The sequence below is a fragment of the Zeus faber genome (assembly GCF_960531495.2).
Source record: "Zeus faber genome assembly, chromosome: 1".
Lineage (NCBI taxonomy): Eukaryota > Metazoa > Chordata > Actinopteri > Zeiformes > Zeidae > Zeus > Zeus faber.
In genome coordinates, this window is record NC_137193.1 from 15,042,996 (window position 1) to 15,067,498 (window position 24,503).

Below are 24,503 nucleotides of genomic sequence, written 5' to 3' on the forward strand. Positions count from 1 at the left end.
CGCTCCACAAACTCACATCGCTCCACCACCCGACCGGAAGTTGTAGAACGTTGGCGTATGTGAGAACGGTGTGAGACGGTGTGTGTTCTGCAACTTCGGGTAGATTTTCATCGCTTTTTCACTAATTCCTGCTCCAAATGTAGATCGATATGGATCAAACTTGAACCACAAGATGTCCGACATCTCACGAGATCTCAACCGTGTCCATGGGTTCAGTGATTGTCGTGGTCCAGACCCTTTTAGCCCAAAAAATGCTGCGGGCTGGACCCCTAATAAATACATCTGACTTGTATTATGTAATTGCGAACATATTTTGTTACAAGTAATTATAATTCAGACAGTTTGTATACATTGATATCTCTGGATATCTTTGATATACATTGATATCTCTGGAATTCTGACAGTGATGTGGGTGTGTTTTTATGTATATAAATAATGTAAATGAATGATTAAATGTAAATTATGTAAATAATGACTTTTTATTTTGTAGAACTTACTAGCGTGCCAGTTGTCCTCAGAAATGAACATATTTATGACGTTTAATATGCTGCATGTTTCTTAATCCAACTGTATTCTGGAAATACTTAAGCTGTTTATCTTTAGCTATTATGACCCAGTTGTTGACCACTTATCATTTGCGCATGCGCCTTTGTAAGTAATAATAATAATAATAATAAGTAAATGTTAATTTTAATTAGTACTTCATTGTATTTTTTTCAGTTAAGAATCTACAATTGGAAAATTGAGTTTAATAGATAACTTGTCTATATTGTAATGTAGACAACATTGATGGAACTTTAACATTAATTTGGCATTAGAATTATTATGGAAGAATTTGTCAATACTTAACACTTTCTTCCTTTTAATTTAAGTCTGCAACGTTTGGCTGTAGGAAACTGTTTATACCTGAGGTTTCTTTAAAACAACCGTTGATCTTTGACTCTAAATCAAACTGTCATTGTTACAACTCACCTGCGTGTGGAAGTAACTGCAGAGTCTCAGTGACGGTCGGTGACCTTTGGTCTTGTTTGCGTCAATTATGACGTATTTATGCAGGTTTACCTATGTATGGAGATTTAAGGTAGTCAAACTTTCGTGATTTTAGTGGTGTCTTCTTTCCTTTGATTAAATTTTCAATAAGTTATCTTTTCATGGAATACGAACAACATTGTGGTAATTCTATGAGTAATAACCATATCACGGCTTCTATTTTTCCGATGCCTCGCTGGATCTTGAACGCATCACTTACTTGCAAAGTCAGGTTGGACTCAACTCGACGTGGTCAAGTTTTTGTGGATTCATGTTTTTTTGTGTTTTTTCATGAATCTGGCAAAGTAACGGGGATCAAAGAGATAAAATATCAATCCAACAGATCCACAGACATCTACCAGGTAAGAAGGCACATTAACACATACACAGACGCCTAGTTTGTAAACTCCAACCACTACAGAGTGACAGTCTACAATGCGCACTGGACAGAACTCGGATGTACATTCTGAACCACAACCTGCACATTTATAGAAAATAGTACAATGACGTCATAAAGCGTCTTACTCTAAATTTCATCTCGTTCCATTTGTTTCAGAATATTGGTGTATCAGTGACACGAGATCCGTCCCGCTACTGCGGGTCAAATTTGGGATGGTTTTCACAAATTTCTGCTCCGTATGTGGATGGATTTGGATGGAAGTTGAATCACGGGATGTTTGTGACATACCGGTTCAAACAAGAGTTCAACAGTGTTCGTAGCTTCTGTCATTGTTGTGTTCAAGATAGTTTGAGCACTGTTGTAGATACTTTGGTGTGTCGGTGAGTCACGATCACGTCTGTGATTTGGGTCAAATTTGGTCGGATTTTCACATTCCTGCTCTACATGTGGATCGATTTTGGATGAAAGCTGAACCACAAGATGTTTGTGACGTTTGAACGAGATGCCAACCGTGTTCGTAAATTCTGCCGTCCTTCAATAGTTTTAATAAGGCACCTTAAACTAAAAAATAAAGTATGTTCAGCCTTGAAATGTTAACTTTTGCCAACTATATCACATTTCTAAACCACCAAAGTTGTTTTTTTCAAGGTTTTATGTGGTGCTCTTAATATGGAACAGTGGAACAATTTTCTTTCCCGATCTTTTTTTCCAATTTTTTTGATCGCAAAACCCTGTGAACTCTGTAGAATTAAGACACCATGTTTTGTAGCCTGAAGTAAAAATAAAATTGGTCAGTTGGTCAAAACCAAATCATATAGTCTTTACAAAAATGGTGTTCATTTAAACGAGTCAACTTAGGTTAGAATAGAAAAAAGTTAGGGAAATAATTAGTGCAGCCAAAAAGATAAATATTTTTATACATATATTTTAATATATTTTTTACAGTGTATCGGTAACTGTGGCAACATTTTGGGGGTGGGTAATAAGATGAACATGATAAATATGATCTAAAAAATACATTTCAGCATTTTTTTTCTAAATTTGTTCTTTAAGATTCCTGAATGGAGCAAAGCTTCAAACTGCCATGGTCACTAGTTTACAGAAAAAAAGAGGATTCTTTCAAGTAAAAGTCAATGTGAACACATTACATAGATGTATATTTATTGTTGGTAGGTTGTTTGGATTGGTTATTGGTTGTCTGGCTGGATGGCAGATTGGTTGGATGATTGGTTGGTTGGTTGATAGATTTGTAGATTTGTGTTGGTTGGTTGGTTGGTTGATAGATTTGTAGATTTGTGTTGGTTGGTTGGTTGTTAGATTTATAGATATGTGTTGGTTGGTTGGTTGGTTGGTTGATAGATTTGTAGATTTGTGTTGGTTGGCTGGTTGGTTGGTTGGCTGGTTATTTGGTAGGTTGGTTGGATGGCTGGTTGGTTGGTTGGTTGGTTGGATGGAAGATTGGATGATTTGTTAATTGGTTGGTTGGTTGTTTGAAGGATTGAATGATCGGTTGATTGGTAAATTGGTTGGTTGGTTGGTTGGTTGGATGGAAGATTGGATGATTGGTTGAGTGGTAAGTTGGTTGGTTGGGTTGGTTGGTTGGTTGTTTGCTTATTTGGAAGATTGGATGATTGGTTGGTTGGATGGTTGGTTGGCTGTTGGTTGGATGGTTGATTGGTAGGTGGGTTGGATTAATGGTTAGTAAGTTGATCAAGTCGAGTCAAGAGCACATTTCATAAGAGGGCAACACAATGTGCTTTACAAAGAAAAACAAAAAAAGAAGAAAGAGAGAACATAGTTGTGAGCCGGACATTACAAAAGAATGCCCCTGAAACAACAGCAACAACAAAAGCAACAACAAAGACAACAAAAACAGCAACAAAAGCGACTCCAACCACAGTGGCAGCAACAGAAAACAACAACAGCGGCAACAACAGCCACAGAAACAGCAACAACAACACCAGCAGCAACGTACACGCAAAGACGTCACCAGAACCGCAAGTGGTAGTTCTCACCTGAACTGGAAAGGTCACTCAGGTTAGAGATGGTTAAGTCCAGGTATAAGGTTACGTTAAGTTGAGGTATAACGTAAGCGAGAGTTAAGTTTAGGTATAAGGTTAGCAGCAGCAACGACAACACCAGTTAAGGTACAAGGTTAGCGGGACCAGCAACAGCACCAGCAGCAGCAGCAGCAACGACAACACCAGCAGCAGACAACAGCAGCAACAAAATCAGCAACAGCAACAGCGCACAAGCGAAGACGTCACCGGGACCGTAAGTGGTAGCTCTCACCGAAATCGGAAATCTCCTCATCTGTATTGAGGCAACAGTGTGTACCATCTCATCTCAACGAAGTAAAGCACAGCAAAGACGTCACCGGAACCGGAAGTGGTTGCCCTCACCGGAATCGGAAATTTCAACTGTGTGCACCATCTCATCTTAATCCAGTCACGGTCCTTGAATTAGCATTCCTAAATCAAATTTCCAAACAGACTACGGGAGGTCGGTAGGTTGGTTGATTTGTAGGTAGGTTGGATGGTTGGATGATTTGTAGGTAGGTTGGATGGTTGGATGATTTGTAGGTAGGTTGGATGGTTGGATGATTTGTAGGTAGGTTGGATGGTTGAATGGTTGATTGATTGATTGATCGGTAGGTACGGTGAGTAGTAGGTATAGTTTGGATTGTTGGTTGGATTGTTTGGTTAGATTATTGGTTGGTTGATGGATGATTGGTTGATGGTGCACTGATTTGCAGGAGAATAACATCCAGTTTTACCCACAGACAGATTGCCTTATCATCATACACTCATCCACGTGTCCACACTGTCTCATCCGTCGTTTAAATAATGTTTGGAAAGGTGGCAATGAGGCGGTGGGCACTGGGTCAGAGAGGCGAGCCTACAGATGAGGAGGAGAAAGTAATTTAGCAAGAACAAATTCAAATAATGGATCTGAGAGAGAGAGAGAGAGAGGGGGGGGGGGGGGAGAGAGAGAGAGATGGAGCTTTCAAGGGAATGAGATGGAAAATGGAGGAAAATCATGAGGACTGCACTGCACTGTTCTTTATTTTTTATTTCATCATGCTTTTTTTATTCCTATTATTATTATTATTATTCTTATTATTACTAATAATAATCATCATCATTTATTTAGTCAATTCAATTAATTTATGTTGTCATTACATGTGATGTGTAATGTCATATTATATACATGTATTGTCAAGCTTCAGCAATGATGTTCTTGTCATAACCCCCCCCCACCCCCCAACACTGCGTAAAAGGCTAATTTGGTGCTAATAGGAGAAGGTCTGGTTTTATAAGCTGCTGCACTCGACCACTAGAACTTTACAGCACCACGCTTTGGGCTTTAAGTGTGTGTGTGTGTGTGTGTGTGTGTGTGTGTGTGTGTGTGTTTAAGGGAGGGTGAATTTGTACTGTGGCTCAGGGTGGAGTCAGGCTCGCTACATAACCAACCTCTTCATCTCTCCGGCTAAAAACTAAAACCTTAATTTCGGTGACTAAATCTAAACCGGACACATTGTGAATCAGCTGTGGGGGCTCAATTTAACACACAAAAAAAGATCACCAAACATCGGTCGAATTGCATTTTTTATATTAAGCAATAATCACACACAGTTTTTGAAACGTATTGTAGAACAAATGAGTTAGTTGTAAAACAAAACTTATTCAAATGTTTTCTCAATACATTTTAAAATTATTACCATTATTGTTGCAGTCTTTAAAAAAATTCTATGTTTAGATAGATGGAGGGTAATATACAATATACATGCTGATAAAGAATACAAAATACAATTAACCTAACAAGTAACAAAAAACTCTAAAAATCAGAAATATGGGAATATACCACACACCTGTGGATTAACAATATTTTATACAATAAACCTTAAAACTAACAATAAATAAATAAAAATGACGATGATACAAGCATGCAGGTCAAAGTTCGCTGCAAAGTGACTATCTCATCACACTCTGCTCTGATGAAAGATTTGGGAAATGTTCTGCCTCGAAACAACATTATGCATGAGATGTCTTACATCATTGGTCTGTGTTATCACCCCGAGCCTCCATCCCAAGAATTTACGACAATTTACAGGAGGCTGATGGCTCGGTATCATATCAGTGTGTAAGGTTTGGTTACAAGGACGCGCTTTGTTGTGTTTTCTGGCCCTGAAAGGCCAAATTACTATGACTGTGTCTTCCTAATTTACTGGACAGTTCACACTGAGCGAGGTCAAAGATTTTCCTCAATATCCTGTGCGATTCTGCATTTAGAAGATTGTCCCTTATCACCCACAGATGAGCTCCAAAAAGGGGTCAAAAAATGCGCCACAATCTTCTCCTCCATATAGCACAGCATAATTCTGCGTGGGGGTCATTTTGGTCCTCATCACCCATAGATGAAGTCAAAACTCCCAAAAGAGGGTAAACATTTCCAATTCTCCAAATTTTCCTCAAGAGTTACAGCATAAAACAACATTTCTATGTATATAACGAGACTATTTGTGACCTCCCCAACGATGAAGACAAAAATTCCAAAATGGTCAAAAATCCCCCAAATGGTTTCATCAATATGCAGTACAGTACCACATGTATAAATATGCAAGGAGGCTATTTTTGACCTTATCACCCGTAGTTCCAATTATATATTGTACCAAAGCACCAAAACCCATCTCCTGAAAACCACAACATTTATCGATTTGGGCAAAAACACAACATTCAATATTGCAACTCTCCGTGAAATCACTCAACCTGGAATGATTAATTCATTCCGAACAGTCTAAACTTTATGAATTTCATGAATCTGTTCTGATGATCACGGCTCAGAGTGAGTTGTACAACATTTCCTTCCGCATTCCTCTTGTCTCCCAGAATCATGGGTAGATAAATGAAATTATTGAGCTTCCCCAAGAGCATATTGGGAAATGGATCCAGGGAAAAGTGGAGTCATGTGAGGAGTGACACGAAATGTTCCACGCTGATTCTATAATTTGGAGACGAAGGAAGCGAGGAATCGAATAAGAAAGACAGTGAGAGACAGAGTGAGAGAGAGAGCGAGAGAGAGAGAGAGAGAGAGAGCGAGAGAGAAAGAGCATTAAGGGATTGCATGAAAGAGAAGACATATTAAAAGATGAATAAATGATAATTCACATCCCTCCACAGGCCTCTTCTCTCCACGCCGCACATGATTTTTGCCGTCTGTCATATTGGCCTTAAAAGACATAGTCGGAAAAAATAAAGTGATTCTCAACCCTTTTCACATCAAGAACTTTTCACTTTGATACGCCTTAGCTCGATTCGATCATTACAACGTTAGATATGATATAGTGTCTATACTCTAGAGATTATTATTATTATTACGTCTTGTAAATAATATATGTTATAACAGCGAAGTTGAACTATCAATCATTTCACTTCATGGGGACCCCCTGGAACCTCTCCCGGAGCCCCTGTTTCGAACCATTGCACTAAAGCATCACGTACAGCTAGTACAGTACAGTGTATGAATGTGAATTTTGGATTTGTTCCAATCAAATCGTATCGTTCGATTTTCCAAAATCCCAAACGACATCCAAAAAATCTAAAAACGTGAGTCACCTGGAAAATGTTCAGCATTAATATGTAAAATGTGGGTAAAATGAAATGTAACATTTATTTATATTTCTATGTATGGTATTTTAAGAGCCACCTAGTCATTTATTTATTTTTATATGAAAAGTGTGTGTGTGTGTGTGTGTGTGTGTGTGTGTGCGTGTGTGTGTTTGTGTGTGTGTGTGTGTGTGTGTGTGTGTGTGTCTACCTACTTGCTCTCCCATCTCGTTGCAAACATTCCTGGGAATCTCCTTCTTCACTTCTCCACTTTCATCTGGGGATGAAGCTCCTCCATCTCCAGCTATCTTCATCTTCATCTTCTTCGTCTGGTGTTGTGGATTTTAATCTCCCAGAAAAATGATCCGGGACACACTCCCTCACAAATCACACTCCCTCGAATGTGACGACTCGGTTTCACAACAATTTTGGCAAACAGGTCCGTACTAGCCCCTGTGTGTGTGTGTGTGTGTGTGTGTGTGTGTGTGTGTGTGTGTGTGTGTGTGTGTGTGTGTTTGGCAATGCAAGTTGGAGGAGGGGTGTGTGTGCATTCTTGAATGTGCTTTCATTTTTGTGTGTGTGTGTGTGTGTGTGTGTGTGTGTGTGTTTGTGTCTGTGTGTGTGTGTGTTTGTGTCTGTGTGTGTGTGTGTGTGTGTCTAAGGCAGGTAATTTGTGTGTTTTGTGCAGAAAGTCCCGTCTTTGATGTCTGGCCTCAGTGTGGTCTCAGCTCTGGTGACAGATACATTTGTGGCCTAATTCTGGCTTCACAACTGGGAAAATAAACAAAGAGCACATCATTCACTTGCTCTTTGTGCCGAAGCTTCGGGGGAAACAGTGTTTTCTATGACTCTCTACGTTTCATGAAAATGTCCACCAAGCTGTTCATTTCTCGCAAGCTCTTGTGACCAAAGAAAACAATCGTTCAAAGGCACTTTGTGGGATTCAAACGCTCAGAGAGATCCAACAACAGCCGTGTTTTAGGCCTGGATTCAATTAACAGACAATATTATTTTTGTCTCACTTAAAATCCCAGATGGAAGGTTGAATAAACCGTCCCCCAAAGAAATTATCCGCAAAATTGTGGTCGTAAAAGTGAATATTTTATAGCTCTCCGAGTTAAAATCACATTGGTGAACACATTACATGCCAACTGGAATATGGACACACACTCTATGGTTTGCTTGATGATACATCATTCAAAACGGCCCCGGCCTAAAAATACGGACCAATGAATCATTTATGGGGTGGACTATCAAGCGTGTTCTTTCGGTGTAGCCCTGCACCGGAGGATTCAAAACCTCAGAAAATTGCCTGGGCTACAAGTGTGGCAATAGTGAGCAAAAGTCATGACAGGCGTTACAGAAAAAATATTTCTCCAGCCGGCCCCAAAAAACTTTGTAACGGGCTCCTTCTCCCCACGCGACCCTTCTTATGTGATTATGTAAGTTATTACTGTGGCTAGACCTACATCTCACGAAGATGAGATGTTCCAAGGTGTCGCTCGCATAAACTGCAGCCCTCCCAAATCAGTCTCTGACGGGGTGGGGTGGTAGGGTGGGGTATTCCGTTGCCTTTTAACCCAAAGCAGCACGGTACAGTACGCCTCGCTATCTAACCCCGAAGGAGTCTGGGAGGAGTGATCTGAAGGTAGGATGGAAGGCATCCCGACGACTTGGAATTAGGATTTTTGTGACGATCACGACTGACCCATCGATGGCCTACAGTATTGCTTCGCTCCTTTATGTGGCCGCTTTGGCATATTTGGCCGTGGGGGAAAAACAAAACAAGGGGGGCTCATAGGTTCTGGAAAGGTATGGACCGGTGGTGGAAAAGCATCAAAAGGCAAAAACACCTGAAACGTCTCCAATCACGTGCGTAGGTGTATGACCAGTATGTAAACACACAGCCAGCCCAGTGGTTATAATGTATGGAACCTGTAGCACCGTGGGGTTCTTTTACAAGGAGCATTTACCAAATGGCGTGTTGTAAAGAAGCTAGTTTGGTAGCCCAGCGCTCTTCGCTGTGAACCTCGGCGCGAAAATAAATGGAAGCGGCGCAACATGGAGCCTTTTCCAACCCTTTCCAGGCGTCATTGAAACGCGGCGCCGTTGTTTTTGCAGGTGCCCGCAGGAGCACACGCCTCTCGTACTGTAAAAATATATATATATATTGTGCCGCCGTCAGTGGAAAAAGACAGTGAAGTCACGCGTCCCGACCTCAGAATGAATTAGAGGAGGGGAAAGACGGAGAGGAGTTGGGGGGGTGGGGGTTGGAGCAGTACAAATGGAGAGTCAGAGAAGTGGAAGGGAACCAACTGCGGTGCCCGCACCAATGTTTTTCTTTGACCCATTCATCTCTCGCTGGCTCCCCCTACAAAAAAACAGAGGCTGTGAGGGAAGGGAAGGGGGTTGAAATCACACAGTCTGAGCTTCCCACTATCTCCCCCCCGTTAACACCGCGAAAATTCCACCGTCCCATTTATGCATGCCAGCTTCTGTCCCAACGCTCTAGCACAACGGCATGCGATGACGGCGAGATAGAGCGATGATAAAATACAAAGACTCTTTCCTCAGGGTTATGCACGGCTTCGTTCTACGTTCGCAGTGCGAACCGTTGCCTTGAGCGGGTGGATGTAACGTAGCACGGATCCACGTGTTATACAACTGGTTAGAATGGACCCGCGTGGGCGTTCCAGTGGAGGACGAAGCCTCTCAATCAGCGTGCGATAGTATGACCGTAGGGGTTATACTTTGATCGCTCTAAACGCCTTACACCATGGAATGTATTTGTTCAAAGATTTGTCTCTGGGACCCAAATCTTAGAAGGGGTGGGAGTTAGGGAAGAAGTTACGGAGGTAAGGGCTGAGGGCTAAACCTAACCTAACCCTAACCCCCATCCTTGGAGAATGGGGATTAGGGTTGGATTAGGGTTAGGGTACCAACACTGCCCTGTTAGTAACCAGCCCTTATACTAACCTAACCCTAACATGACATAACCCTAACCCTAACATGACATAACCCTAACCCTAACATGACATAACCCTAACCCTAACATGACATAGCCCTTACCCTAACCCTAGTCATTATTGTTGGTGCTGGCGTCTTGTAAATTAAATAACACTGAAGTTGAACTATTAATCATTTTGCTGGGGACCCCCTAGAACCTCTTGAGGGGCCCCCTGGGTGTCGACGCAGCCGATGTTGAGAACCACTGACTATCCAGAGTACACACACTATGTGTACTTTACATTGCATAATGCATGACAGCAATTATTATTTTTTGTTTTGTTCAACATACGCCTCAGTTCAAAGGCAGAAACCACGCGGCGTTGGTATTCCCACTCGATAACGAACAAGCGTTGATGGTTTGGCCCACGGCAGGAGCTCCAAAACATCCAGAGAAGTACGGTGTAGAAGGGGATGGGGGGCAGATGGCGAGATGGAGGAAGAGCTCGAGGGAGGAAGAGGAGAGCGGGGGGGGAGGAAGAGGAGCGCGAGGGGAGGGGGGAGGAGAGCGAGGGAGGGGGGAAGAGGAGAGCGAGGGAGGGAAAGAGGGGCGATTGGAGGTGGATGCCGTGGAGCTCCTTTTGTCGAGATAGCTGAGGCAGGAGGGACAGCCTCACAACTCTGTACGTCCTGAGATTTTAGGGGGTGGGCGCTGCAGGCCGCTTTCTCACCAGCAACAACAGACACACACCAGAAGACACACACACACGCACACACACACACACACACACACACGCATGTACACACATTTATTACACTAATTACACACAGTCATATAGACACATTAAATGCAGAAACACATACACAATAACACTGCACGCGCACGCGTACACACACACTTTTCATATAAAAAACAAATGAATAACTTCAAAATCCACAAATAGGACAAACACGCACCACACACAATACATACTGACACACTCGTACACACCCACATGCTCACTACAAACACACACACGCACCCAAACTCGTAGACACACACACTACAGAAGCCACATTCACACAACTCTCCCACTCCCACACACAGCAACTTGCGCATACACACACATATGTACTGTATAATGAAAATGTACAATCCATACTAGCATATGCGTTTGCACACAGCACACGGCACACATTCATACTGTACTTACATACACATGAAAGCCCACACAAAACCCGCACACACACACACACAGATGAACACATTTATGCATGTAAACATACACACACGCACGGACGCACACACGCACGCACGCACACACACACACACACACACACACACACACACACACACACACACAAATTAACACATTTTTGCACATAAAAATACACACACACATTTATGTACAAACTAACAGATGCACACACACCACATACACACAAAGCAACATGCACATAAACACACATGTGCAAACACACAAAAATGCACTATACATGCAAGTGATGCAAATAAACACACACACACACACACACAAACACACCCACACACAATCCCAGTCCTGTTGCCACGGGCTTCAAAGTGCAGCAGCTAACAGGATGGGCCCATCATGCCTACTTAAATTGAGACATGATCCATAACCTGATCACAGCAGACAGGGGGAATGAGGGAGGGAGAGAGAGAGAGAGAGAGAGAGAGAGAGAGAGAGAGGAAGGATGGAGCGAGAGAGAGAGCGAGAGAGGAAGGATGGAGCGAGAGAGAGAGCGAGAGAGGAAGGGTGGAGTGTGTCTTGGGTGTGACGTGGGAGTCTTTTGAAGAGGACACGGGTGCTGCTCAACACAGGCGACTTCAAAGGGTCTAAATTAAAAAAAATTCACCTCCATCCATCCCTCTCTCCCTCCCTCCACCTCCTTTTCTGTCCATGTGGCGGAGTCTCCCTCTCTCACCCCTTGCTCGCTCACTCACTCTCTCCTTTCCGCCCCTCTTTCGTCCCTCTCTCCCTCCCTTTTTCTCTCTGCCCTCCCGCTCTCCCTCCATCCCTTCATCATAAACTTCCTTTTTTGTTCGCTTGACGGATTCTCCCCCTCTCTCTCTCCCTCTTGCCTCGCCTCTTTTTCTCCATCTCACCTCCATCCCTCTCCTCTCTCCCTCTCTCACTTCCTCTCTGCCCCCCTCCCTCCTTTCCTCCCTCCCAACACCTCCGTTAGTGTGCAAGTGACACATTCTCCCTCTCTCGCCCTCGCCGTCCCCCTCTCCCCCTCTCCCTCCTCCCTCGCTCCCTCCCTCCATCCATCCCTCCATCCATACCTCCACCTCCTTTTCTGTCCATTTGACAGATTCTCTCTCACTCTCTCTCGCTCTGTTAAACACCTAGAAAAAATAGGTAGGAGGGTGTGGATTGAACAGCTATTGTCTTTTCTCTTTCTTCTCCCTCTCAACTCTCTCCCTCTCTCTCCCCCTCTCTCCCTCTCTCTCTCTCTCTCTCTCTCCTTTTGTTGTTGCTCAGGTCCAATCAGTGGCTTTGTCATGGTCTGAATGGCCGTGTCAGAGACAGATGAGAAACAGGAAACCCACGCCACAGCGGCAGAGAGTAGCGGGTGGTTTTAATCCCAAAAAACTAAAAGGAAGGAAAAAAGCGAATGATTGGGAAATGTTGAAGAATGTTGAGTCGAGTTCATATTAAAATTAATAATACGATGGGGTTAGTAGAAGTCGGTCTCACTGTGGACTCTACTTCACTTTTACTGCAAATGGAAAACTAGACAAACCTTCCAGTTATTTTGATAGATAGACGTGCGGAAGTCTCTACCCACGGGTACGGGTTTCGGGAGGGAGATGGAGTCTTTCCGCCAGTGGGGCGCCAGCATGCCGTGCGTCTTTATTAATTATTGGAAACAGAAAGGCCCGCTGACCGAAACGGGAACATTAAACTGCACCGAAAACAATCTGCGTCAGGGTCCGTGGGGCTGGCGGTCTGGTCCGCAGGCTCTCAGCGTCCTGCACCAGGCAATCCCCGCCGCAAAACAAAAGGAAGCTCACCCGCACTTACCCATGCCCCCTTGTCTGCTACAGATAGAGGAAGAATCTTTCATCATCACACAGCATGCCACAACAACACATGCTTTGGATGGTGAAATGGGTTTCCATCCTGGCTTACCCTTCCCCTGGGGGGTGGCAGCATTCAACAATGTGCCTGGCGACCTGGTTCCATACGTTCATCGCTGGCCAGACAATGATGGTGTGCAGTCCTTACTGAAGTCACATGGAGGAAACCCCATGTGAGCACGGGGAGAACATGCATACTCCACACAGAAAGGCCCCTCATTGGTAGATAACCTGCCGGAGCACAGTGCCAACAGAGCCCCAGACGGGAATCGAACCCAGGACCCTCTTACTGTGAGGCAGCAGTGAAATGCACTGTGCCACTGTGCCCACTTCTTCGTTCTTCTTCTTCTTCTTCTAGACATACAGACAGACAGATAGATAGATAGATAGATAGATAGATAGATAGATAGATAGATAGATAGATAGATAGATAGATAGATAGATAGATAGATATTAAGGCTGTCAAAGTTAATGCATTAATGGATGACATTAATTAAAAGGGAAAGTGTGTTAATCTTTTTTAAATAGCTTTAATCTAAGTGGCTCTCCTCCATCGCCCCGCCTCCTCCTCCACCACCACTTTTGATGGAAGCCTCCATCTAAAAATTAATTTTCCCAACTGTTGTAGGCTGTTTTCATTTTCGATCCTACACTCAACGCATCAGCCCTCATCAATCACATGTGATGCACTAACAGGAGCTGAACCATGTCGTACTGCCTTCAAACTGTATAAGACATGGAATAACGCGATAAATAAGAACAACCCGATACCCTTCTCAGCTTCTTTAACGGTGGCAAAGGCGACACTTCGGATAAAATAGAACAAAATATTTCACGACAATTTCTGAGGAAGGTGGCGCTGGGTTTTTGAGGATGACATACTGAAGAAATATATATATATATATATATATATATATGTATATGTATATATATTTTTTTCTTTTATGAAATTGGAGTCTGATGCTAATGTCCAAAACTCACAGCAGTTTCATGGTGGTTGCTTCCTGCCTTTGCGGTCGCATTTTGGACATGCAACTCAGCAGCCAGTTCCGTACCAATTAGCAGAAATGCAGCAGTTGCATCAAAGCAGATATCCACTTAAAACGAGCTTAAAAGGGAATCGGCTCCCGTTAAGCATGATGGCTGAAAGATGGCAGTCCAAATCGACCAAAATTGAAACAGCATTGTTTCCAGTCATTTAAGCAGCATTGAGGCTGTGTATGGGGGGTCCCGGCCCCTTATGAAACATACCCCCACACACACGCTACTTAATTTGAAGCATAAACCCCCGTTCCATTCCTTTCACAAGACTATGGCACAAAGAAAAGCATGCATAATGCATTAGTAGGTGCATGATACAATCATATAAATTAGGAAGCTTTCTTGCATCCCCTTTGGCCTGTCAACAAGGTTAGGTTAGACTCTATGTCAATATGAATTTGAAGTGGTGATCCATCAGATTATTTAATTAGTCCCATATTTGATACTTTATTGAGCTCAGACTCAGAAAGAAACTGCCATTCGATGTATTTTCATGTGGTTCCTCTATATGCTGTTTTAACATTGTTGGTTGTGTGGTCTGTCGCCTTTCCCGGCAAGAATGCAAAGTTCGGGCACGCAGCTGTGGTAAATCAAGCTCTTGGGATCAAGAAAAGAAGAAGAACAAGAAGAAGAACAAGAACAAGAAGAACAAGAAGAAGACGAGGGTACTTTCAGTGTAATCCAGCCAACACGATCTCATGGATTACCACATTGATTTTGCAAATGTCCACATGCCAGCATCCATGCCAGGCTACAGTACACCATAGCAGGCTGAAAACACCACAAATTAGATGCCAGTGGTAAATAATAAGGAAGGGAAGGAAAAAACATATTCCCGGAGGCACAACGCTGGTGTCCATGTGACTTTCTGTGGCTTCAGACCCAATTAGTTTATAATGGTTCTAAGCGTTCCCATCACAGGGACCCTAATCAGAAACACAACTTCCATTTTCCCTTAAGGAAGCTCCAATGAGGCATCAGTGCTCATCGCATGAAACAGCCGTTCCTATCGGGTTTCCGTGGAAATCCGTGAAAGATGAGGAAGCTATAGTGAGAACAAATGAGTGTGAGGGTGTTACTGGAGGGAAATGATTTCCAAATCCTATCAAGGTGGCACATTGCAATTCATTATCAGTCTGCATTTAATCAAGGAGCGCGGCGATTAAGTGGCAAATTGAGTTGCTTGTCATTTCTTCAAATTGAGTTTGTTGTGCGCCAGCGGAAGGTTGGGTAACTCATTTCCAGGCAGGGTTTTGAAGCATATGCTTTCATTCTAACAACGCAGACAGTCTTGGCCCGACCTAGAGCGAGGATTTCTTTAGCCACTAATGATACATATATCTGTTGAAAGATTCTCTAAACAAATCTTCAATGGCAGTCTATAGTTGGACTTCTGGTTTGGATTAAATGTGCTTATACTGTTACAAACCAAAGTCTCAACATGGTTAGAAAATCCCCATTGGACCATCCGAACGCCATTAACCTACCAACCAGCGCACGCTTCCCTGAGAAAAGACTCCATTGAAGCTCAAGACCTCAGTATCAATATGACCGTGCCATTCCAAACTCATATGCAGACACCATAAAATGTGCTTATGGCGATGGAGGTCTGGGGATCCCTATGATGTGGTGATGTGATTCCTCAGCAATATTTGAACATGATTTACCTCCGCGCCTCATATTTCTGCCCACTTATAAGCACCGGAGCCCAGAGGAGCTTGGCTGCACTCACCTCCCCCCACTGGGACCAATTATTCTGGTACCAGTTCATTTCGCTAGTGGAGGAAAGACTGACCCTGTTCTGCGGCGATCTGTTTCTCCCCGCTTTAGCCTGTCAAACCCTAAATCCGATAAAAAATAGCCCCCCCCCGCCACTCCCCCCTCGAACAAATGATCGCCCCCCCTTTCGATCTGCCTCGGACCATCAATCCAGTTAGGACAGAAGGACTGGGAGGCAGAATCGGGATTTAGGCTGACTGGGCGGCGAAGTGTCTGGTCTCAATGAAGCCCGTTTATGTCCAATGGATGTTTCCCACAGTGGTATTGCTGCATCTGTTTGCAGATGACACAAGTGTTCATCATTCCAAAAACAATGGCTTTCTGTATTCATAAACCCAGCTCGACTCTCAAGCGAGAAAACTATCAATCAGGAACCGATAGTGTCACGTTGGCCCCGTCATCTGCACCGATAAAAGTTGAGAACACATGCACTGCATGGGCCGTCCATAATAGCTCCTGTAATTTATCACAGATTTAACTTGGCTGTTCACTGTTACTGCCCAAACACCTAATAACTCTTCTTGGAACTCTTAAAACGGCACACAGTGGACTCCTTTAAGCATTACACAAACAGATATATAAGCCATTCGATTAATTTATTAGTTTATTTTTAAATAAATATACATTAAATACATATATATTAAGTTGTATTGATAAATGAATAAATAAATAGTAAATCAAATAAATAAATATAGCAATTCAATAAGTAATACAGCCTTTGATTCAAAGGCGAAGAACAAAATAAAGATGCAGAGTTTATTTTGGTTGTGGCCTGTTGAGTCTTGCTGATGCCTTCGGCGCTGCTGTGGAGTTCTGTAGTGATTATTGGGAAGGTCCTTCAGCCGGAAGGGGCCAGAGCTCATGCCCCGGCAACAGCAATCCTTTGCTTGGTCGCGTGTGCCCTTGAGCAATGTACTGCATCACAACTAGAGAAGGTTAGGACTCTGCGTCTGAGAGAGGATTCGTGTTGGATTTTGGTCTCACTATGGCAACTTCACTAATTTGCCATACTTCATAGTATACTGGTAGAATAGGGACACTGCAGGCCTTTTTCTATGTAAGTGAAGGGGAATTCCAAGTAGCCATTTTATTTGTTTCAGATCCAATTTTTAATAGATAATGATATCTACCAACTGCTGCTTTCTTTCACTTAAATCTTTTGCACTTACATATTTTAAGATATATGGACGATGTTTCCAGGTATCACCCCGTACACCTACTCTATCCTTGCAGTTTTTCCGACCCACAGATGCTGGTTGAAAGATTTTCAACAGACAGCCCTGCTCTCATACAGCCTATGATTACTTTATTCGCTCGTCTGATTCAAATATCTGCCGTTTGACCTCCAAGCATCACCTTCAGAATCAGTTGATTCTGGGGGTGATGGCAGCATCTTTGAATTGAGCATTGTCTTGAGTATTGTCCTTCAACGGTCATTGGTTTTGGGTCCAGTGGTGGTTGGGGTTGGGGACTTAAACCTCCACAGATTTGGACAATGCAGTCACACAACACACGCTATAAAAATCCTCGGTTGTTTACTGTAGCGCTGCCGTGCGTGGTTCGGGTCGATGCGGTGGTCGGTACGCGAGCCGTCCAGGCCCTGGCCGGCCGGGCCTCAGTCTCCATCCGTGATCCCTTATGAGCCCTGACAGCCTGTTTACCCTGGACGCCATTTCCTTGACATTTCTGCATGGTTTGGCGCTGACTAATGGCTGATGGCCGCTGCTTTATTGAATTAGCTCAGTGAGCGAGAGAGAGTGGTGGCAAGAGAGAGAAGGGTAGAGAGAGAGAGGGAGAAAGATGTATATTCCAACACGGGTTTTATTTCCTCAAAACATCCGCCCATATACTTCATCCTGCTCTGATGCTTATGTTGAGAGTGTCATAAATCTACCTTCTGGACATAAACACACACTGACCCCCTTCCTTCCAAAACCCAAACCCCAACACAAACACAAACTCTGCAGCAGCCATGCCGGGTTGTGTAAATTCCCCATTGGCATTCTGACACACACTAGATCTCCTCAGGGCCATAAAGGAAACCCAACGCAAAGGCAAGTTGACCAAGAGCGGAATAGATACACAGAGCAGTATATTTTAATGAAAACCGAGAAGAAGACAGCTAATTCTATTGGCTCCCGGCTTCACCTCCCCTCATATGGTTTCTATCCTGGTTTGGGGAGTGGGTTGGGGGTTGAGGAGGGTCTTGTACAAACCGCTGCCAGGCAAATATCACATAACGTATTGGAACATACTGACCTTATTCCATAGAAAGAAGGACGGAGGAAAAGTGGAGTCTTCACGTAAAACAACACAGAGGGAACCAGCGATGGCACCTCTGGCTGTCTGACCCTGCTATCCACCTTCCCTCCCCTCAGGTCGTACATTAGGAAAGACAAATGTGCACACGCAAGCCCTCATGCCTGCATGGGCAGCTGCCCCCCTCCTTTCCCGTCCTTCCTTTCTTCGGCCCACAAAGGCGACATCACAAGATAGCTTCCACACACATGCAGGTCTTTCAGGGCTATTTTTTCCCCCGTTCAGCATGAATGACCCCATTCTGACGAAACAGCTTGGAAAATCACACAGAAGCTATGCAGAAGACACCACAGCAAGAAGTCAAATCGATGAGACGGCTTTTCAGAACTTCTAATTTGCGCAGTGGGCGACTACGGGGGGACCTGAGGTTAATGTTTGAGGGGGGTGGTGATTTCAATTCTGTGGTCATTGTCATTTTCAGCACAGGGGTTAAAGAAAAGGCAGAGAATAATGGAATAGAACCTTCTTTCAGATGAGCTCGCCACCACCGTGGCGAGTGCTTCTTGATCAGAGCCGTGACCGCTGACAAGTGTCACGACATCCATTCATCTATTTGCCGCAACAAAGCATACGCTAAAACAGCCTGGTCCTCCTCTGCTGACTCTGGGTGATATGTACTAATATATACTAAGGGCTGAGAGGAACTTTGAACCACATCCTCCCTCTGGCAGGCTGCTTGCGTGAGCATCACTGGCAAACACAATCTAATTTTGCTCTGTGTCACCGGCCAAGATGTAGACCTAGCAATCCTGTGATGGATTAATCCCTGCGGCTACACTAATCTCTCTATGTAACAGGGTCAGATTAGGGCTCTAAAATGATATGGTGGGGCGCACATGACAACATAAAGATTATTCATTGGCACGCTGATAATCACATATGAAATGATCCCATATGCAAAAAAAACTAGACATAAGCAAAGGGAGAGAAGACCTTCTTTAGAATATCTCAGACAAAATCGGTGTTTTGCTCACATGAGTTTGTTCTCAGGTGCCCATGATGTTTGCCTTTCTGGAAAACCTTACAGAAAGATGCAAAGATGTAAATTGCAGAATCCAGACTCTAACCCATATAGGACTGTAGCCGCTAATCCATTGACATCAACTTCAACGTACTGTCTTTAACTGCAGTTTCTTCCACAATGCACCTCTCTTCTTTGATGAGCTTACACCTAAAAATAAAGCACTTAGATGTCACAGTAATTCTGCCTAACCATCGCAATCAGCAATTGCCCGATGGCATCTATCTTTTGGCAGGAGTAAAAGAAAGAGATAAACATGAACAGAGCATAACACCGGGACACCTCTGAAATTTCCCCCGAGCCGCCCGTTTGCCCAGCAACTGAAGAGGATTGATTCAGGTACAGGAACAGTATTGAGATAAGAAAAGATAACACTTTAGTCATCCCTGTGGGGAAATTCAGAATTTAACATTCATCATATGGCGCGATCTTACATTTTTATCTCAAAAGCAAGTTTTTTTGAACACTCAAAAACCTTTACAGAGGCTCTTAAGTCATATTCCACAAATGTTCTGTAACATGTACAGCAATAGCTGAGTGGTTCAAGCAGGACAACTCTCTACTGTTTTATTCTGTTGTTGTGAGTTATACATCTGCTATTGTGTACTACGCAAGTTCAGGGACAGTATGGTTGAATGGTCCTGTACATGGACAAAAGGGAAATCTCTATGTGAAGCTGGGATGATGCGGCGCAGTGTGAAATAGCAGCAGGGGCAGTTTCAATAGCATTGCTTACAGGTGAGTGAAGACTGTCGTAGTTGTTTATCCATGTCTTAGCTATGTCCAAAGTACTCTCTACACTTATGTCTATACTTTGTCATTTGACTTCATATAGATATTTGCTGCTACTGCTTCAGCAACTATCGGCTTCGATCTAACAATTCCTATGAGGAGCCCCTCATAGGAATGCTGTGCTGGAACCAGCTGCAGCAACCGATTTTGCTATTTTAATAAGCTCACTTGGGTGTGAGACACCAGGCCCTGTTTCACAAACTGATTTTGAACATTGATGGTAAACTGTCGTTCTTCTGTAGGTAGGCATTGCGTAACTACGCATCTATGTGGACGGGTCTTCCTTGCAAAATAGATCCTGTCCTCAATCGGACTTTGCCTGTGTAAAGAAAGGAAAATACTCTGACTCAGACCTTTCAGAGAACCAATAGTTTCCTGACTGACGGTACGCGGCGCACCAAGGAATCCCACAGACAACAATAGAGAAACCTTACTGCTAAGTTGCCCTTTAGTTTTTAATACAAGACGCCACAAGGAGATGGGTATTAGGCCACAATGTTTATTCAGTAGTGTTGTTTCAACTTATAGGTACAATACTGTCAGCTTTTGTAAGACTAAAAAAAAGTTACCATTACAGTCATCCGTGCTCACAGAATGCCAGTCAAGTCGTTTCCAACCCTCCGTCGTGTACACGCCCTCCTCCCGCTCGACCGGAGCGAGTACATTTCTAAATGGTAGGCACTTTGAAGGTTTAAAACATTTGTGAATATACATTTATAATATATATAATATATCTTTTCATATACTGATAAGCAATTGGACTCAATGGTCAGGTCTCTAATAGAGAGAAAAAAAGCTACAAACAGAAGAAGTAAAGATAGAAAGGACATAGTGTGGCCATACTGGTAGAGGTGGAGAGTGTGGGAGGTCGGTGGGGGCAGAAATACTTGAGTCTTTGGGTTTTTCTGCTGACGCAGTTCAGTACCGTAGTTCTTTACAACAAGAGAAGAGAGGAAAGAGAGGTGAGGTGGAGAGTTAAAAGTTCAATACCGACCCAGCGGTCAGTGGATGGGGAGGGTAGAGGGGGTGAAGAGGAGGAGAAAGGGGGGGGGGGGGGGGGACTGAATAACGAGCGGCCTCATGAGGGGGTCGTGCTGGACGTCTAGACGATGAAAGCGTTTATCTACTTCACATTTACTGTACAGCTCAACAAGGCAACTTCACAACGCACGTCCCCTCTCTCCGGAAAGCAAGTCCACGCAGAGCCGACGTACGTTAAAACCAGGGGAGGGGACCGAAGGTGACGAGTTTTCAGCGCGATCGTACCGTGTCGTACCTTTTTTTTTTTTTTTCCGCTTGGCGTCCCGAGATCCTTTTAGCGTCGTCATTTCTCAGCAGCCATTTTGTGCTTCTCTATCAACAATCAGAGTTTGTATTTGGTAAACAACAACAACAACAACAACAACAGCGTTGTCAACGGCGTCTCACCAACAAAACAGTAATTGGGACTGAGCAACATGTTTCAAGCAACACCACCAATCAGTAACATTACGTCGACAGCGACTCTCCCTCGAAATGCATCATTTCAATTGACCTCAAAGTTCATTCGCGTTCATTCTCACTTGTTATTTTGAGGGTCTTTTACACACCGTGTACAGCTATGTTAATTATTATTCCGTATATGGGAAGCTAATTGAAAGGTCTTCAAACCGGGAGCCCTCTCAAACCCGTGTATTCGCTGGGGGGTGTGTGTAGATTCCCGGGTGGTTGCAACGCGACCCGTCCTAGGACAAAAACCGGCCAAAACAACCCTACACCCCCAAAGCAAACAAAAAACATGTTTATTCTTCCAAACTGCTCCCCTATGCCACTGCACTTGTTGCAACGTGTAGATCATGGTGTTTTGGTATGTCTTCCCCCTTTGGATTCAGGACAAACCATCGTTTAACAGAAAATAAATCTCCTAAGGAGGGCACGCCCCAGGACACCCCTGGAAGGGTGGAGACCTCAGCCCTCTCTGACTTCCTCCCGCCCCCGGTTACGCCCTCGATAGCGCCGACCCCGAAGCCCAAACAAGTGCGCCAGAAGGTTTTAGGGCTACACAACGGAAAAGGGGGCCATCGCTAAGAGAATCAAAAAAACGGGTGCCGCAGTGGCTGAGCGATCGCTTTCTCTTATGCTGCCCTGAATAAAAAGCAAAATGGGAAGGGGGCTTGACTGGCCTGCCTGCGCTCCGATCTGATTCCAGAGAGGTGGAGGGGAGGTAAAAAAAAAAGCTCAAGAGAGGGAGAGAGACAAGAGTCAAAGAGGGAGGCTGGGGTCCAGGAAACTTCACCACCCACCACGGACCACCCAGGCCCGCACGGCTCACGGCAGTGGCGGAGAAGCAAAACGGTGGACGAAAAATCCGAAAAATCGAACGCTGTGAGAGAGAAATTAGGAGGAAAAAAAAAAAACTGTCCGCGAGATGTAAAGCAAAGTACGCGGGAGTGCTCGCAACGATTCTTCCCGCCCTGACGCATCGTAGCTTTTCAAGACCAATTCCTGGGTATGGAAATAATAACAACACAAGGGAGGGCAAAAAAAAAAAAAAAAAGGGAAATAATGTTTGTTCACAACCAACCGAGGGCTACATACTGTAATAACGCAGACAGATGAAGAGAAAACCTGAAGAAATTAAAGAAAAAACAAAAAACACAAAACATAAAAAAAAAAAAAAACGGTGAGATGTGAAAGGTAGAACAAAAAGAAAATAAACATTGTAACCTGAAGGGAGGACATTTACATTGACCGTTACCAGCGTTAATATGAAGAACCCATGAGCTTCATCCCCCCAAAAAAAACTACAAAGGCAAATATTTTTTTTTTAACATCAGAGAAAAGATAAATTAATGAAATACACCTTGAAGAGATCGACATCGGACATGCTAGGACAAAATTAAAAAAGACAAAAAAAAGAAAGTAGGATTGATACAGAATAATAATTATATTCAATTATTTCCACTTTAGAAATTTTTCTTTACAAATAACATACTGCTACAGTTAAAAGGTAGTCAGCGGCTAAAAACAGCTCCTTTGTTGTTGTTGTTTTCTTGTGTTGTTGTTTTTTCAGCCATTTCAAATAATACACAAAATGTTTAAATACACTGAGATTCGCCATTAAAAATAAGCAATGCTTGGCTTTCATTAAAAAGGAAAAAAAAACAGAAAGAGAGAAAATGTCTTAATTACAATACTCTATGCAAAAGCTTTCCTTTATGCTATTTTTTTTTTTTTTTTTTAGGACATTTTGCCGTTCGTTGCCTCTCGTCGCTTTGTTTCAACTGGGGGTTTTGCTGTTGCCACGGACTGCGTTTCTAACAGTCGCTGTGATTGGTCGATAGGGGCGGTGAGGGGGAGGGGGCGGGGGCTTATGCGTAGAACTCCTTGGTGGGGGCTTTCTGGTAGGCGGCGCCGGAGGGCTTCCTCTCTCCGAGGTCGTAGCTGCCCTCGTCCTTCTTCCTCATGCGGTAGACCAGCAGGAGGATGAGGAAGATGGCGAAGAGGAAGCCGATCACCCCGCCCGCGATGACGGCTGAGAGAGGGAGAGCGGGGGGGAGGGGGGGGGGGGGGGGGGGGACAGTAAAGGTAAAAATCTGTGCAAAGTTTCATAAACCATGATCATTTTTAGGTCCAAAAAAACAAACAGAAATACAACAGAAATTACAGTGACAAATTGTATTTTTCTTAATAATAATAATAATAATAATAATAATAATAACAATAACACTAACAATAAATGTTTTTCCTTTGATATTTTTTATATATTATATATATATTTATATATTATTATATAAATTTTAATTATTACTTTTATTTTTCATTTTAGGAAACATTTTAATGTGAATTACAGTATCGCATCGGCTACTTTCATCATATCATAGATCATGGAGGGAGCTCCAAATGGATTATATGGAAATTATGATATATTTTTTAACTATTTAACTACATATAAATCAAATATCAATATAACCATCTTATAAATGTCCTGCGACCCCCTGTGCATATCATGTGACCCCATGGTTGAGAATGTCTGATTTAAGGGGCATCGAGGGAAGTCTCATTGTGAAATACCTCTAATTCTACCTCAAGTTTCCCTCCCAATTATTCCTGCACCCTTTTCTATACTGTCCTATAATCAGTTTTTGGGTCTCTCGTCAGCCTCCCGTCGACCCTCCTGGTGCGGGTTCAGCAACACAATACATCGATTACAGCAGTTCCTTGTAACAGAGACGGACGGATGACAGGTAAAGGAGATGGAAAACAGATGGGGGTGTTTTTACACCGCGGTAAAGGATTTACATTATGCTATGATCCTCCGTATTCCATGTCTGGGACGCTGTCTGGGCCCAGCAAGACCCAAATGGCCTATTTTTTTGAGAAAAGATTTTCCAAGAGTTGGCCCAAAATATTTTTCTTCCTACCAAGGTACACATTTCTAATTAAATTAACCCACGGCACACCACTATCCGTGAAGAACAAGAACACTATGCTGTTAACCACTAA

General features: G+C 43.4%; 1 protein-coding gene across 1 annotated transcript in view; it reads right to left on the reverse strand.

The window, feature by feature from the left end:
• Positions 1–20,497: 20,497 nt before the first annotated feature.
• sdc2 (syndecan 2) overlaps positions 20,498–24,503 on the reverse strand; it is a 54,612-nt gene continuing 50,606 nt past the window's right edge. The window contains 1 exon segment of the mRNA XM_080010245.1: positions 20,498–23,532. Coding sequence (XP_079866371.1) covers positions 23,369–23,532 — 164 coding nt within the window. The 3' untranslated portion in view covers positions 20,498–23,368.